The sequence below is a fragment of the Rhinoderma darwinii genome, chromosome 3 (genome assembly GCF_050947455.1).
Source record: "Rhinoderma darwinii isolate aRhiDar2 chromosome 3, aRhiDar2.hap1, whole genome shotgun sequence".
Lineage (NCBI taxonomy): Eukaryota > Metazoa > Chordata > Amphibia > Anura > Rhinodermatidae > Rhinoderma > Rhinoderma darwinii.
The window spans coordinates 174,430,511-174,449,260 of NC_134689.1; the positions used below are offsets into that span (position 1 = coordinate 174,430,511).

General features: G+C 43.7%; 1 protein-coding gene across 1 annotated transcript in view; it reads right to left on the minus strand.

The window, feature by feature from the left end:
* The window catches only part of CNTN1 (contactin 1), a 130,339-nt gene that overhangs the window by 25,798 nt on the left and 85,791 nt on the right, over window positions 1-18,750 (minus strand). The window contains exons 6-9 of the mRNA XM_075857060.1: window positions 13,017-13,112; window positions 3,907-4,113; window positions 3,338-3,434; window positions 1,260-1,441 (exon numbers count right to left, since the gene is read on the minus strand). Coding sequence (XP_075713175.1) covers window positions 1,260-1,441; window positions 3,338-3,434; window positions 3,907-4,113; window positions 13,017-13,112 — 582 coding nt within the window. The remainder of the gene's footprint in view (window positions 1-1,259; window positions 1,442-3,337; window positions 3,435-3,906; window positions 4,114-13,016; window positions 13,113-18,750) is intronic.

The following is an 18,750-nucleotide window of genomic DNA, read 5'->3' on the forward strand; positions in this document are numbered from 1 at the left end:
TCTGTGGGGCATAGCAAGCTAGAGGCTCTTGCCAGGCCTCGTACATTGCCTTCCAGATCAGACTACCCCCCTATTAGACTACCCCCCCCCCATCTGACCCTCTGGGTCCCTTTAGGCACTTACTAGCGGCCGTGGCTCATATAACATCCTGGGCATTGTCAGGACTTTGTATGTGACGCAGCACTGATGACGTGGAGTATTGCATCGCATATAAGGCCCTGACACTGCTCGGCATCAGGATCGTGTATGAGCCTCAGAAGGCTGAGGGGACTCAGTGTTGAGAAGCAAAGAGGAGCAAGTGAGGTGAGTATCCATTTTGTTTTTATTATATGCCCAATGGCAGTGGGTGGATGGCATATAGCCAGCAAAATTTGGACAGATTTATTAAGAGGTAAGCGCCTCTTAATAAATCTGTTGCATTCTTCTGCAGAGGAGAAAATAGCTAAGACTTTTGTATGAAACGTCAGTCTTAATAAATCTGCCCCTGCATGTCATTATTTACATAGTTATGTTAGCGGTCATACTTATGGTTGGGGCCAAATATTTTGTGTATTCAGGAACCTGCGTGCAAGTTTATTCAATAGAGAAGACGGAAATAAGCTGCTGCCAAACACTTCTCACAGTAGCTTATCTCTCTGCAGAACAGAGGATCGGCATGCTGAAATCCAACATGATCAATCTTTGATGTCTGATGTCAGGGAACAGTCGAGCAGTCCCCAAACATATTAGATTGTCACAGGGTTGCCAACTTGATTGTTCTTTTTTTTCTAGGCAAATTAATGCCAAATCATGAACAGACACTACATTTTTATGGACAAATTGGAAAACCAAATTAATCACAAAGATAAGTAATATATGTCTATAGTTTAGAATATGGATATCAATACATTAGCAGCTTTTGCTGTGCACTGTAAAATCATGATAATTGCAATCACAATAATCTGTACAAGTTCCTCCAGATTAAAATCACAGATATATCATTTTTGTTAATTTTCTTTCGACACTGGAACTGGTGGGCTGGCTAAAGCTTTATGAACACGGCCGTATTATGGCTCCATGTTGTACATAGCCTTAATAGGGCACCCGTAGAAGTTCATGGGCCTTACTGTACTGGGATTTATCACAGTGCTGCACAATCATCAACTAGCGAAATCCCAAGTCCTGTAGTAAATGTGGTATTATTTTGTCTTATTCAAAAACTGAATAAATATTTCCATCATACAAACCACCATTTTATATTTACCAATTAAGACATTTACCTTGTACATAAATACTTGCTTTGCGTGTATCCCTTCCCTTAATATTTTCTGCCTCACATTCGTAAGTTCCTTCATCTTCAGGTTGAAAATTGAATATTTTAAGCACAGCACCCGAGGCACTAATTTCAGCTGAAGCTGGCATTGGTTCGTTTAATTTACGCCATCTTATTACTGGCACAGGACTAAAAGTACAAAAATATAAATTATTGACTTATTTTCCATAACACCGTACACAGAATTTACCTACTTCATAAGTCCCTGCCACTAGTTGAGCTCACATTAAAGTTTATTTTTCTCAATGATAGACTCAGACTTCCAAACATAAACTCACATTTAATGTGTCATTTTCATATGAAACCACATTGGAGCAGCTGTACTACTGTGTCTGGGTCTAGAAATTTCAAAAAATTTGCCAAACTTTGTGAAGTTTGGTGCAATTTTGATGTTTGCACCTCACTATACACTTTTTTTTAATAGCTGAGGCGTGGCTTGGCTATATCCTTTTTAAATAACTTAGAAATAAATCTAAAATAAATATAAAAACTAATTTATTATTTTATATAATAAGACAAAATAAAGATCCTACCATTTTGTGTCTAGGCTTCCTTCCATTAGAACCATCCTTCTTGCTAACCTACAGACAGTAGGATAGATCAGATGGAAGGGAGTAAAGGTCCTTTTACACCAGCTAATTATCGGGCAAATGAGCCTTCACAGAATGCTCGTTCCCAATATTTGCCCCGTGTAAACAGGGCAACGATCAGCCGATGAAAGAACAAACTTTTATCGTTGTCAGCTGCACATCTCCCTGTGTAAACAGTGCTGCCGACATGATAATAATGTATGGGGACGAGTGATGGGAGTAAAGTGCTCGTCCCCATACTAGCTCCTTGTGAAAGGAGCAAACGAGTGCCGATCAATGAGCTGTCTCGTTGATCGATGCTCGTTTACACGGCCCACGTCGACCCGTGTAATACCAGCTTAACGCATGACTGCAGAACTAGACTACACATACGGCTTGTTTGTAGTGTGTAACTATGAAGATACGTAGATCTGCATATACAAAACTTTAAAAACGGTAGGCTATTTTTAATCAAGACTATTTGCAAAGTTGCTACATTTTTTTATCTTAGACACATTGTAACAATAATAAAAAATGGTTGCAAATATCTACATAGACTTTCAGATTATTTTTGTTTTATGTAGAAATGCTATTACTAAGGCCAAGCATATATTAATTTTATTTCAACACATATGCGAACATTCAGTGTTAAGTGACCCAAACATTTTCAAAATAAAATAGTTTTTTTATTGAGACATGATAAAAATACAAAATACAAATAGTAGCATCAAAATAAATTTAAAATATAAGTCCTCACGGTGAAGAAGTTCTGTGTTTTATTTAGTTACATGACCATGAGTTATCTTACCAGAAATGATAAGCCTATTAACAATAAAATATATTAGATATAGTTTTGCTGTCAAAGGTAATTATTTATTTCATACAATGTAAAATATAATTGCCAATATTAATACATCAGATACAAAGTGATATAACAATGTCATGGTGATCAAATCTTGTGATGTCTAATTTCGCTCTTACTACTGACTACAGAAAATACTACTCTAACACACTATACACAAAATGATATTCCCATATAATAAACCAAAAACATATCCAGTATGATATGTTGATCAAACATTACAAACACTTCTCTTCTCTCTGTCTAATGGATGGGGGATGAGTAGCTTAGAAATCCACAATAAAGTATTTGAGAATGGGTTTTCTAAACCAGACAAACCCTCTAACAATAATTTAGAAAGAAAATGGATATGAGTTTTGTCAAGTACTTGATCATTGTTTATTAAAATGTCTAGCTGGAATAGGTGGTATAGTAAAAAAAATTTGCAAAAAGGATGATTATTTCTGTACTATCTGGGGAAGATGCTGTTTTTTTGGGGTAACGCATATGGCAATGCTGAATACATATGGCTTCAATGCTTTAAAAGAAAATTTGTAAAAGAACTGAAAGTAATTTTTAACTAAAAGTGTGTTCATTTGCTGATATAAAACTTACTTTCCCAATGCAAAACACTCCAATGTGACATTTTGGTCTTTCATAGCATAAGTGTCTGAAAACATAAGTTGAATATCCGCCGCATAGCGTTTTGAAACTGAAAAACAAATACATTAAAATGTCATGTATTCAAGGCTATTTATGACAACATAAAATTCGTAATTGACAAAGCTACTGTTTATCGAAAAATGCATAACTAGTTTTCCGCAAAGGCAATTTATATAGATTGATAATGGCATTATGAGCAACCCCATAATGCAGAATCTGAATTATCTATATTATATGAAATATTACAAGTTAAAAAAAGCCAATAGCACTTGCCAGTGGCTAATAGAGGAAGAACCTGAGTGGGGACCCCCTCTATAAAATCCACATGCTCTACAAGTGTTGTTCTAAGTGAATAACCCATTACTTAAAATATGGTGTAATGTTACATATACATTACATAAAGTATATATATATATATATATATATATATATATATATATATATATATATATATATTTATATATATATATACACGAAAATAGTACATATATTAATTAGTAAACAAAACTTATAATACATACTTCCAGATTGTGGCAAAAGAGATGTGTATCGGCTAAATACACTTTTTGTAATTGAAGGACTTGATACGAAACACGAGTAATTTCCCCTGTCTGATTGTTCTACTGTTGCAATATACAGATTTCCATTTTTCTGAGTAATAAACCTTCGTGAATCCATATTGATAAAGTTTGGAAATTCGTTTATGATCCATCTATAATTAAGGTCATCTGCGAATGGAAGAGAAACAAGTAATTATTTTTCGGACAAGTTAAAAATATTGAAAATAATCACTCTATTTTACTGCAATGAATAACTAGAATGTAAAACTAAAATATTCTACTATTCAGATGAAAGATCCAAACTAAAGTCACAGCAAATCCAGCTCCATCAGTACTACAGAGTCAGATTCAAATTCGGCATAAATCTTTTAGGAATGGCGATGCCCACTATTCAGAAAAATTTGGTGCTTTGTCAAAATTTGTTGCTGCCCTGACTTGGATGAATTTAGAAGTTTTCCCATGTAATATTGTCCTTCATTGAATTCTTGGAACAATAACCTTCTTTATAAGAGATATTTCTTGTGGAAATGTATAATATTAGGTGTATTGTTTTATGGCATTATCATGCATTTGGTCAGCTTCCTCTCCAGTTTATTTACTTTCCGCATAATCACACTCTCTTTCCTGCCGCCAGCCAAACCCAGGCCCCTTTAGATGGTGACACATTTTTTATTCATTTTTACTTTGTAAAACATTCATGCTTATTTCCCTAGCCACCTTGTTATATTTACATACCTCATATATATGGTGCCAAAGTAGTAATGTAACTCATTACAGATTTCCTGGACATCAATAAATCTTAGCCATGCACAGAGTGGCAAATCAAGTGCCTTGAAATCTGACTGCTCACTGGTGCTTGCTTACTTAGATAGATGCCTTCAAATAACATGAAGTATGCTATGTGCACAGACTCTGTATGGTGGAACACGGAGTGCCTACAGGTCTGAATGACTAACACTTAGGCACTTTGTGTACTGCTGTTGTAATGACGGGGTAGGGAGACAGACAGGTGAGCCCTAATCTACCCGCCACTCAGTCCCTGCCTACTTGCAACGGCCCGTCCTAGGCGACAGCGTACAACTGGGCTACGGTTCCTACGCTCAATAAGTGCACGACACACAAACAGACAAGGGTACACAGAAGCTAAGGGAAATGGGGCAGTTGCCCACGGCAACACAGTGAGCAACAAGAGTAGTGAACGAGCCGAGTCAAAACAGGAGTGCACGAGGTACAAATCGCAGAGCAGGGGCGTAGTCAGTAAAGCCAGGGTCAAAAATGAAGCAAGGTCAATAATCATAGCAGGAGCAGCAGAGCCAGGAAACAGAAAAGAATCACAGGCAAAGGAGGAGCAGGAAATGCAGGTATAAATAGACAGAGGGCGGGAGCTAGATCCGTCTGGTCAGGCTGTGATAGGCTCTCCCACTCCTCAGCCTCCCAGCCTGACTGGTAGAAGATCGTGTCACTCTCTCAGACATAGGAGCAGGTGCAGACTGATTACTCACAGGCGTCGACGCAGAAGCTGTGTCTGGCAGATCCTTTACAGTACCCCCCCCTTTTAAGAGGGGCCACTGGACCCTTTCTAGGTGGATCTGGCTTATTGGAGAAGCGAAGATGGAACCTCCTGAGCAATACCCCAGCGTGAACATCCCGGGAGGGTACACAAGTACTCTCCTCAGGCCCCTATCCTCTCCAATGAACCAGGTACTGGAGGGAGCCTTGGACTCTCCTGCTGTCCACAATCTTGGCCACCTCGAATTCCACCCCTTCAGGGGTGAGAACAGGGACCGGAGGTTTCCTCGAGGGAGCCAAGGACGGGGAGCAGCGTTTAAGGAGGGAGGCATGAAACACGTTGTGTACTCAAAAAGACGGGGGTAACTCCAGTCGGAAGGAGACAGGGTTAAGGACTTCAATGACCTTGTACGGCCCTATATATCGGGGAGCAAATTTTTTGGACGGGACTTTAAGGCGCAAATTTTAAGAAGATAGCCACACCAGATCCCCGACCACAAACAAGGGGTTAGCAGAACGTCTTCTATCTGCCTGAGTCTTTTGTATGCTCTGGGACGCCTCTAGGTTCTTTTGAACCTGGGCCCAGACTGTGCACAGTTCCTGATGAACGACATCTACCTCAGGATTGTTGGAACTACCAGGTGAAACGGAGGAGAACCGTGGATTAAACCAAAAATTACAGAAAAAGGGGGAGACCCCTGATGAGTTACTGACCCGGTTATTAAGGGAAAATTCAGCAAGGGGAATGAAGGAGACCCAATCATATTGACAGTCAGAGATAAAACACCTTAAATATTGTTCTAGAGACTGATTAGTCCTCTCAGTTTGGCCATTAGTTTCAGGATGGAAGGCCGAGGAGAAGGACAGATCAATCTCCAACTTTTTACAGAAGGCTCTCCAAAACAATGAAACACATTGTACCCCTCTGTCAGAAACAATATTGACAGGAACCCCATGTAGACGCAGGATGTGTTTGACAAACAAGGTAGCTAATGTCTTAGCATTGGGTAGTTTCTTGAGGGGCACAAAGAGGCACATCTTATTGAAACGGTCTACTACAACCCACACCACCGACTTGCCTTGAGATGGAGGCAAATCGGTGATAAAATCCATGGAGATATGGGTCCAAGGTCTCTGGGGAATGGGCAAAGAACATAATAAGCCCGCTGGTCGTGACCTGGGAGTCTTGGACCTAGCACAAATTTCACAAGCGGCGACGTAGGCCTTAACGTCTTTAAGCAACCCAGGCCACCAATAGTTTCTGGCAATGAGATGCTTGGTACCCAGGATGCCTGGATGGCCAGATAGTGCAGAGTCATGATTTTCCCTGAGTACCCTTAGCCGGAATTGCAGGGGAACAAACAGCTTGTTCTCAGGAAGGTTCCCGGGAGCTGAACCTTGATCAGCCGCAATTTCGGAGACTAAGTCAGAATCAACAGAGGAAATGATTATACCTGGAGGCAAAACACATGCAGGATCTTCCTCCGAAGGAGGACTGGCCATGAAGCTACGCGACAGTACAGCAGCCTTAATATTTTTAGACCCAGCCCTATAGGTGACCAAAAAGTTGAATCTAGTAAAAAATAACGCCCATCGAGCTTGTCTCGGGTTTAGCCTCCGGGCAGATTCTAAGAAAACCAGATTCTTGTGGTCGGTAAGGACCGTTACCTGGTGCCTAGCCCCCTCCAGGAAGTGGTGCCACGCTTCAAATGCCCATTTAATGGCTAAGAGTTTGTGGTTGCCAATATCATAGTTACTCTCAGTGGGCGAGAATTTCCTGGAGAAGTAGGCACAGGGACGGAGATGGGTGAGGAACCTGGTACCCTGGGACAAGACAGCACCCACTCCCACCTCGGAGGCGTCAACCTCCACGATGAATGGCTCCATTTGGTTAGGCTGAATCAGCACAGGGGCCGAGATAAAGCACTTCTTAAGGACCTCAAAAGCCTGGACCGCCTCTGGAGGCCAGTGGAGAAGGTCAGCACCTTTGCGAGTAAGATCCGTAAGAGGCTTCGCGATGACCGAGAAGTTAGCAATAAATCTCCTGTAATAATTAGCAAACCACAGGAAGCACTGTAACGCCTTCAGGGAGGCAGGTTGGACCCATTCAGCCACAGCCTGAACCTTGGCGGGGTCCATGCGGAATTCATGAGGAGTGAGGATTTGACCCAAAAATGGTATCTCCTGCACCCGAAACACACATTTTTCGGTTTTAGCAAACAGTTTGTTTTCCCGAAGGGCCTGGAGCACCTTCCTGACATGCTCAATGTGGGAGGACCAGTCCTTGGAAAACACAAGTATGTCATCAAGGTACACTACAAGAAATACCCCCAGGTAGTCTCTTAAAATCTCATTTATGAAATTCTGGAAGACCGCGAGAGAATTACACAACCCAAAGGGCATGACGAGGTATTCGAAATGACCTTCGGGCATGTTAAACGCAGTCTTCCACTCATCCCCCTCTTTGATGCGGATAAGGTTATAAGCCCCCCGTAGATCAAACTTAGAGAACCATTGGGCCCCCTGAACCTGATTGAAGAGATCAGGAATCAAAGGGAGGGGATACTGGTTCCTTACAGTGACCTTATTCAAGTTTCGGTAGTCAATGCACGGCCTAAGACCACGATCCTTCTTCCCTACGAAGAAGAAGCCAGCACCTACCCGAGAAGTAGAGGGGTGAATGTAACCCTTGGCCAGGCATTCCTGGATATACTCTCTCATGGTTTCACGTTCGGGACAAGAGAGATTAAATATTCTACCCTTAGGGAGCTTAGCTCCTGGTACCAAATAGATTGCGCAATCGAATTCTCTATGAGGAGGTAACACTTCGGAGGCCTTTTTAGAAAAAACATCAGCGAAGTCCTGAATAAACTCAGGTAGAGTGTTCACCTCCTCAGGGAGAGAGATAAAATGAACAGAAAAACATGACGTCATGCATTCATTACCCCATTTGGTAAGATCCCCAGTATTCCAGTTAAATGTGGGATTATGCATCTGCAACCAGGGAAGGCCTAAAACCAAATCGGACGATAATCCCTGCATCACCAGTACAGAGCACTGCTCCAAATGCATGGAGCCAACAAGGAGTTCAAAAACAGGGGTATGCTGTGTAAAATAACCATTAGCAAGAGGAGTGGAGTCGATACCCACTACCGGGATTGGTTTAGGCAAGTCAATCAATGGCATAGCTAGAGACATAGCAAATTCCACAGACATAATATTAGCAGAAGACCCTGAATCCACGAAGGCACTGCCGGTGGCAGACCTACCCTCAAAAGAGACCTGAAAGGGAAGCAAGATCTTATTAGGTTTCATATATACGGGAAATACCTGTGCGCCCAAATGACCCCCCGATGGTCACTTAGGCGCGGAAGTTCTTCCGGCTGCTTATTCCTACGCCTAGGACAGTTGTTCACTTGATGCTTGTCATCCCCACAGTAGAAGCAGAGACCATTCTTCCTGCGGAACTCTCTACGTTGTTGGGTAGAGACGGAGGCCCCGAGTTGCATAGGTTCATCCGAGTTTTCCGTGGAAGAATGAAGCAACGGAACCTCGGGAGCCATCATGGGGGGGTCAGAGGGGAAGGCACAAAAACGTTCCAGTCGTCGTTCCCTGAGACGTCGGTCAAGACGTACCGCTAAAGCCATAACCTGATCTAGGGATTCAGAAGAGGGATAGCTAACTAACAGGTCTTGCAGGGCGTTCGACAGACCCAATCTAAACTGGCACCTCAAGGCAGGGTCATTCCACCGAGAAGCTACACACCACTTCCTAAAGTCAGAACAGTACTCCTCAACGGGTCTCTTACCCTGACGTAAGGTCACCAGCTAACTCTCGGCAAAGGCAGTCTTGTCAGTCTCGTCATATATGAGCCCGAGAGCAGAAAAAAAAAGATCAACAGAGGAAAGTTCAGGGGCGCCAGGAGCCAAGGAGAAGGCCCATTCTTGGGGCCGGTCCTGGATCCGGGACATAATTATACCCACTCGCTGGCTCTCAGAACCTGAGGAGTGGGGCTTCAAACGGAAATAGAGCCTACAACTCTCCCGAAAGGAGAAAAAAGTCTTCCGGTCCCCTGAGAACCGGCCAGGCAACTTGAGGTGGGGTTCAAGAGGTGAGGTGGGGGGCACTACCAGGGTAGCATCATGCTGGTTGCCCTTCTGAGCCAGGGCTTGGACCTGTAGGGAGAGGCCCTGCATTTGCTGAGCCATGGTCTCAAGGGGGTCCATAGTTGTGTCAGGGACCAGGGTAGAAAAGGTATATGGGCCTGTGATTATGTAATGACGGGGTAGGGAGACAGACAGATGAGCCCTAATCTACCCGCCACTCAGTCCCTGCCTACTTGCAACGGCCCGTCCTAGGAGACGGCGTACAACTGGGGGACGGTCCCTACGCTCAATAAGTGCAAGGGTACACAGAAGCTAAGGGAAATGGGGCAGTTGCCCACGGCAACACAGTGAGCAACAAGAGTAGTGAACGAGCCGAGTCAAACCAGGAGTGCATGAGGTACAAATCGCAGAACAGGAGCGTAGTCAGTAAAGCCAGGGTCAAAAATGAAGCAAGGTCAATAATCATAGCAGGAGCAGCAGAGCCAGGAAACAGAAAAGAATCACAGGCAAAGGAGGAGCAGGAAATGCAGGTATAAATAGACAGAGGGCGGGAGCTAGCTCCGTCTGGCCAGGCTGTGATAGGCTCTCCCACTCCTCAGCCTCCCAGCCTGACTTGTAGAAGATCGTGTCACTCCCTCAGACTTAGGAGCAGGTGCAGACTGATTACCACGGGCGTCGACACAGGAGCTGTGTCTGGCAGATCCTTAACAGCTGTATTCTCCCCTAGAAAAAAAAAATCTTTGCGAATAAGACCAAAAAAAAACTTTACGTGTCTCTGCGTAAAATCTGAAGCACACGGAGGTACAGTATGGGCCTATAGCAGGTCAAAGATCCAAAATAAAGCAATGAGCATAAGGCTGTACTATCATTGTACACTGCATACACACAATGAACATCAAGTCTGGCACTCAGAGGGCATAATGTTATATGTCACAAACAGCACTTACGCCCCATGCTCACGAACATGTTTTTGCGGCCGCAATTCACCTGCAAATCTGCGGGTGAATTGTAGTCCCATTAATATCTAGGGGCCCATGCACACAACCATGGTTTCCACAGTTTGTGCATTGCCCGGGAGCATGGACCGCAAAAAGATAGGACATGTCTTATTTATGGCTGTATTTTGCGTTCCGGGCTCACTGAAATTAATGCACACGGCCATGTGCACGCCCCACTAGTGACGCTCCGCGGCCGTCCGAGCCGCAAATCACGGCCGTGCACACCACTATGGTCATGTGCATGAGGCCTTACACTGCAGTACAGGCATACTCTTCTATGTAAAAGCAAAACTTCTGCACAGGCTACACTTGAAGTGCATCTCTGATGTGGCGCACACGGGTGTACTTTTTAAAGAGCATTAGCGATGTTTTATAAAAGGTCTGGTTCAGACTAATCTCTCCGATGCTCTTTTAAGATATATTGAGGGGAGATGGTTGATGATTGAGAACCCTTCTATCAGCTAGATCTATAATCCACATTTTGGATCTGGAAGACTTTGGCTAATTTGACTCCATATAATATACGAGCTGTCTATATATACTTATGGACAAACGATAAAAAGTATGGGGTTCAATACAACACAAGCATGGCAAGCACACTATGAAATTCAAGCCCCCAGGATATTTCAATGCATAAAACGGACTAGAAATACTTGCAATGTGCTTTACAATTATGGAGGATATTTAGTATTTTATGTTGAAGGCCGTCTGCAGGAGCACATTTATGTTTGGTGCTACAGCAGAAAGTTATTTTAGTTCCTGTGGATTCAGTACTGCCTAGAACTCCACATAACCTTCATGATTTCCAACTCCTTAGCAGAGTGTGAAGGTTTCATCTTCAAAGGCGGACACACTGCAGACTTCCCGAAGTGAGCACATAATCTTGCTTCAACAGATATACTTTATCTGTGTTAAAGTCAGTGCAAGGACAAGGCATACTGCAAGACAAATCCACCTGCACTATAACTCACTTTCAGATATTTCGAAAATCGACACGAAAATATCCGGCATTTTACTTTACATAATGAAGGCATAGGAGGTATATAAATGGAGATTTAGAGGCAAATAAGAAACAGTGATGAAATACAGGGAATAATCAGTTTGTTTTTTTATCTTACATGAGCTAAACCTATTTCAAAATATATTTAACTATATTTTTTTAGGGTGATTTGTATTCTTTTTTTGTTACACTAAGTGTCAGGATGTTCTAACAAAGATACAAACTGTATAAAATTATTCGATGCTGGTCAATGAGTTTAACATAAGCAATTCTGGAATCCGAGACATAAAACACTCCTGCACACAGCCGTATTACGCCCCCATGTTGTATATGGCCATAATAGAAGTGCACGGGGCTGTACTGTACCTTTGTATGCCGGATTTCACATGTTAGATGTTAGAGTCCATACAAATCTGACAGAAAAAGAATTGTGACAGACTTCATTGTATGGCGTATTACAGAGGTATTCTCCGATAAAAGCGTTAGTTTACAGTACGAAGCCGCAGGAGACTTTGTGTGCCAATATACAACATTATGAACATTTTTACAAAATGCCATTTACATTCAGCGATAAAAAAATCCACAAGCATTTCAGGGAAATGCCCTATCTGTCAAGGATTTTGTACCCATTGTATTGTTAGGAAGGACATGTATGGCAAAATCTGATCTGTAAAATCAACGGATAAATCCGCCGGCTGCAACAAACGGGTTGAATTACGTTGTAGAAATATTCTATGTGTAAACAAAGCAGTATAGTTTCGTAGGGAATTTGACTTTTCATAGGCAACAGGATAAAGCCCTGTTCACATCACAATTATGCTCTCAGCCGAGAATATATGCTTGAATATCAAAGAGAGTATTGACACGTACAGTATTCCCTGGCGTATCCATTGAATGGGCCAAATGTAGTCCAGCATACTTTTGACTACATTTGACTGCCTTAACCGGGTCGGCATATGCTTTTTTTGGAGGACACAATACCATAGTATTACATCCTATTCTGTCCTTCAAAGCGTATACTCAACATATTTTTTTTTTTTTTTACATTATAGACAATGATGACATATGCAAACTAATGCTTTACGTGTTTGGTAGAAAATAAGATGTTTTAACGTTTAACATAAACTAATACACAAACGGATAGACAAGTATTAGAACTACATTTTGTCTATGTTTGTAGCGCATACATTAAACGTTTACACTAAATGTAGACTCAAAATGTGATGTGAACAGGGCCTAACATACATTTTCAGACACTGCAGTTTGGTACAGTTGCTGTATGGATTTCCTTAGCCAAAATTAGGAGTGGATCCTAAACAGAAATATTAGGCTCTGAGCACATGGCGGTAGTGTGGATCTTAGTGCCAAGGACGGGATCAGATCTGGATAGCTTTGGGAAAAGCAAATTTCCAACAGAGAAGGTACATTAGAGCCTTTTTTAATTGTACTGGTCATTACCTGGGAAGTGTGGAGGCGAGTCACAGAGCAACATTACTGCGGTTCCTTCCTTAACTTTCACTGCAGGACGTTCCTCTGCAGGAAAAGGATCTAGGTCTGCGTTTAAAAAAAATAAAAAAATACATATTAGCCAAGAATACATAATATTTCTACAAAAAAATGTTCCATATAAATTTTATTTATTCCTGCAATTAAAAAATAGCGTAGTAGAATGACAAAATAAATGAAATTGTTCTAAGTGAAATCATTGGTTGCCTGTAAGGGTATGTTCAAACGCAAACGTAAAATACGTCTGAAATTACGGAGCTGTTTTCAGGCAAAAACAGCTCCTGAATTTCAGAAGTTTTTGCAATTGCACGCGTTTTTCGCAGCGTCCATAACGGACGTAATTGGAGCTGTTTTTCAATGGAGTCAATGAAAAACGGCTCCAATTACGTTCCAAGAAGTGACATGGACTTCTTTGAGGACGCCGTCTTTTTACACGCCGTCTTTTGACAGCGGCGCGTAAAAAAAAAGCCTGTCTGCACAGAACACCGTAAGACCCATTGAATTCAATGGGCAGATGTTTGCCGACAGTTTGGAGCCGTTTTTTCGGCCGTAATTCCAGGCGGAAAACGCCTCAATTACGTCCGTAAATGGGGCGTGTGAACATACCCTAACACTGGCACTTTTTAGAGAACAGTTCACGTGCATAAGGCCCAACGGAACAGATTTATGAGACAAAACGTACGGAAAAAAATGACATTACGAGTGTTAGAAACTTAGAAGCAGCAGGCACCATATCTATGAAAGACTTTCACCATTTTTAATCTTGTTCTACGACATGTAGAAGTATAAGTTGTGAGCTGCACAATTAAGCTGTATTCACATCACCATCTGTGTTCCGTTGAGGGGTTCCGTCGGAGGTTTCCGTCGGGTTAACCCCTCAGCGGAAAGCTAACGGAAACCTCAACTTCCGTTTCCCTCACCATTGAACTTAATGGTGACAGAAACCTAGCTAATGGTTTCCGTCTCTCACCGTTGTGACAGGGTGCCGTCGTTTTGACTAAATCAATAGCGCAGTCGACTGCGCTATTGATTCTGTCAAGAACAACGGTACCCTGTCACAACGGTGAGAGACGGAAACCATTAGCTAGGTTTCCGTCATCAGTGATATCAATGGTGAGGGAAACGGAAGCTTAGGTTTCCGCTTGCCTTTCCGTTGAGGGGTTAACCAGACGGAAACCTCCGACGGAACCCCTCAACGGAAGGGCAACGCTGATGTGAACAGGTCCTTATACAATGTATTGCACAGTGTGCACCATTTTGAAACAATTAAAAATTAAATGTCAGTTTTTCTTGCAACTTTATAAATAAATGTGCCATAGTGTGTATATTATTGTTGCACGTTTGCATTGAACACGATATTTAAAATGGATCCGTGAGCGCTGGTACCCATCTACTTCCTAGGAGACGCCAGCGCTCACTTCCGCTCCATTCTGCTGTGTCCCGAATTCCCAACTCCTTTCATGTGTCACTCCTTAAAGGGCCAGCGCGCGCAAATCAGGAAATCATCATCATCAACGGCCCATGATTTCCTGGTCTATAAGAAGGCCCCAGCCCTGCTGATGCTTGCCTGAGTGTTGTTAGTTTATCCCAGTCTGTCTTGCAAATGGTCCCTTAGTGTTTCCCGTTCCAGTTGTTACCCGTGCCCTCTTAACTGTTCCTGTATCCCGTACTGTTCTTGTTCCTGTGCCTACCAGTGTTGGAGTCGTGTCAACGTCCAGTGTCTTCTGCCACGCCCAGTGTCTTCTGCCACGTCCAGTGTCGTCTGCCACGTCCAGTGTCGTCTGCCACATCGGATACTGCCCGCCACGTCTGGCGCTGCCTGCTGCACCAGCCTCCATCCGTGCTGAAGTTACAGCCACTGTATAGACTAGTTCAGGTAAACAAGCGTTACTATCTACTATTGACTTTCATATAGACTGTGACCTCGTCAGCTGCCTCTCCACTACGGTGGAGCGGCCTAGTGGGTCCACAAACCCTGTGACCGTGACAGTACGCTCAGGCCATGGAACCCGCTGGCAAGCCCAAGACCGCAGTCCAGAAGATACAGACGGAGATGCATGACCTACGCACATGTCAGGATCAACTCCTTGAGGCTGTGAATTTTATCCTGGTCTGTCTGGATCTACTCACTGTTCCACCTCCGTTTCTTCCTCATGAAGCTGTTGCTGTGCCACTGCCCGTTGCTCCTCCTGTTTGTTCCAGATCCACAGTTCCTCTGCCTCTTCCTCCTCGCTACGACGATAATCCCAGAGCATGTACAAGATTTATTAACCAATGCACTTTTCATTTTAGGCTACGGGCTCATCTCTTCCCCTCCGAGGAGGCCAAGGTGGGATTTATCATCTCCCTTCTTGCTGGCAAGGCTCTCGCATGGGCGAACCCAATCTTGGAGCAACAAGGACCTGTGTTTGAGGAGCCGGGTCGAACATACTCCGCCGCAGCTACTATGTTGACCCTCAAGCAAGAGGTTTCCACAGTAGGGGAGTATGCTATCTCCTTCCGTACCCTAGCAGCCGAGCTGGCATGGAACAATGAGGCACTGGTGGCGACCTTCTGGCAGGGTCTGTCCTCTCACATCAAGGACAAACTGGCAGCCCGCGACCTTCCTTCTACCTTCGATCCCCTCTTCCTGTTACCCACCTGGGTTGATATGAGAATCCGGGAGTGCACTCAAGAGGTTCGACAGGAGAGTCAGGTCCACAGACCAGCACCCTCGGTCCAGAGACCACTATTGCCTTCCCCTAGTGCGCTACCTGAAGAACCCATGCAGGTAGACAGAGTCTGGTTATCTGAACAGGAGAAGCAGTGCAGACGCTCCTCTGGACTATGTATGTATTGTGGCCTTAAGGATCATTTTGTGCACCAATGCCCACAGAAACCGGGAAACTCCAGTACCTAGGGTTGGTTGGAGAGGAAACTCTAGGTGGAACGTCTCCAAACGTTAATACCTCTCCCAAATTATCGATTCCTGTGGCCATCGTCTCTGGAGAGATGTCACATCCTTCCTCCGCTATCTCTGGAGCGGCTGCTAATTTCATCCAGCAGGATCTAGTGGATCGTTTACGTCTACCCACAGTCCGTCTGGAGAGACCCCTGGCTGTTGCCTCTGTGAATGGTCTACCACTGCTCGATCCGATTATGCTCATCACGGAGCCGTTGACACTACGGGTCGGAGCTCTTCACTCAGAGCAGATCACCTTCCTGGTACTACCTAAGGCCATCTATCCTATCCTGCTGGGTCTGCCATGGCTCCGCCTACACGCCCCGGTTCTTGACTGGAGTTCCGGAGAAGTTCTTCAATGGGGTTCCAGATGCCATAGCCATTGCCTGTCACAAGTCCGTCCTGTTATGCCCCCTCTGTCTCAATCACTCTCCGGTCTACCTTCTCAGTATGCCAGTTTTGCGGATGTCTTCTGCAAAAGAGAAGCTGAGACGTTGCCTCCACATCGGAATTATGACTGTCCCATTGAACTGGTTCCGAATGTTTCTCTTCCCTGTGGACGGGTATATCCTCTCTCCTTGCCAGAGACTTTATCTATGTCAGCCTATATCAAGGAGAATTTGGAGAGGGGTTTTATACGAAAATCTTCCTCCCCAGCCCGGGCCGGCTTCTTCTTCGTTAAGAAGAGAGATGGATCTCTTCGACCCTGCATTGACTACCGTGGTCTCAACAAGATCATGGTCAAGAACAAATACCCGTTGCCACTTATATCCGAGCTGTTTGATCGCATACGAGGAGCCAACATTTTTTCTAAGCTAGATCTGCGGGGGGCTTATAACCTAATACGGATTCGTCGTGGTGATGAATGGAAGACAGCATTTAACGCCCATGATTTCCTGGTCTATAAGAAGGCCACAGACCTTCGGATCCTTGCCTGAGCGTTGTTAGTTTATCCCAGTCTGTCTTGCAAATGGTCCCTTAGTGTTTCCCGTTCCAGTTGTTACTCGTGCCCTGTTACCTGTTCCTGTATCCCGTACTGTTCTTGTTCCTGTGCCTACCAGTGTTGGAGTCGTGTCTACTGCACCTGCTGTTATTTGCCACGTCCCGTGTCTTCTGCAACGTCCAGTGTCTTCTGCCACGTCCAGTGTCTTCTGCCACGTCCAGTGTCGTCTGCCACGTCCAGTGTCTTCTGCCACATCAGATACTGCACGCCACGTCTGGCGCTGCCTGCTGCACCGGCCTCCATCCGTGCTGAAGCCACAGCCACTGTCTGGACTAGTTCAGGTACCCAAGCGTTACTATCTACTACTGACTTTCATATAGACTGTGACCTGGTCAGCTGCCTCTCCGCTACGGCGGAGCAGCCTAGTGAGTCCACATACCCTGTGACCGTGACACTCTGCACTGCTTCTCAACAATTCTCTCAAGATTGTCATCTAAATTAAAAGTAATTCCAACATCCTGTGAAATTTTCATAATACTCCAGCATATACTGAGCGGCATCTGGGCCCAGTGCTGGATTTCTGAATATGTCAGTATCAAAGATTACTCTGACAGAAAGTTTGATTGATGGATTGATTGATTGAATGAATATCTCCCATCAAATGATGTCATGAATGCTAACCCAGTGGTCTAGGGCAGTCTGTCCATGCATGCATTGGAAATAAGTTACTCGATGCAAAACACATATTTCTTAATTTGTTGTACATGGGTAACAGGTCACTTGCTGTTCAGGAGGTTTTGACCTCTGGGACCCCGCTGATCACTGGAACAAAGGGCTTCAGAGCCCCTTCAGATTTTTTTTCCAGCACAGCTCCCCTGCAGACCCGGCACTGTGAAGGTACAGAAACTCATTCATTTGGATGTGGTCCCAGTAAGTGACTGCTTATCCTTCCGAAATGGCATCACTCGCTTAGAAGGAAAAACTCCTTACACTGAAAGGACCCTGCATACAAAGTAAAAAAGAGGGTTCCATTTCCAAGGAGAGATTGATATTAGACCAAATGTTTGACCAAAGTCAAGACATAGTTTGCTGCTGAGCTTCTATTGGTTACGCACAATCCTAGGTAGTCTCTTCCCTGGGTGTCTTTGCAGGAAATGGACTGCCCTGAGCTGCTTGCCCAAAGGACAGCAAAATACTCTAGAGGAATTAATGTCTTGGGCGTATTGGGATCTGTAGGAACCACTTTTTCTAATTTGTATAAAAGGCATACTACCTTAAAAAGGATGTCCAGGGACGGAGTATATTTCACTTTTATGACTAGTCAATTAGACAGTGATCGGTTGAGGTCGATCCTCTTCGACCACTACAAAAGCAAAGTAGACTGAAGGATTCTAGTTCACGTATTTGGCAAGACAGCTGGTGTCATCTGTGCAGCCAATGTTAATAGAGATAAATGGAAGCGCAAGTACTAAAATGCGTCTCACTCTCCAGCTGAAAAGTGGAACTTGAACAGATTACTCTTTTAAGATTTTTTACATATTTAAACCCTTTCACGTCATCTGCTCTATTGGTTCTTGGTGGCTATCACGCTCATAAAAGAACAGTATTGTAACAAATAGTAAGCTCATGAAATATCCGGACATACGTAAGAATGAAATCTATAAGCAGACAAATTGAGAAATTGTTTGCTTCAGGCCGGTGACTTATTTTTAATAGATTTGGACTTCATGGTTCATCCCTGTTCTATGGCTTGCAGAGCATGTTCAATAATTCCAAAGCAAAGTGCTATTTCCATGGCAACA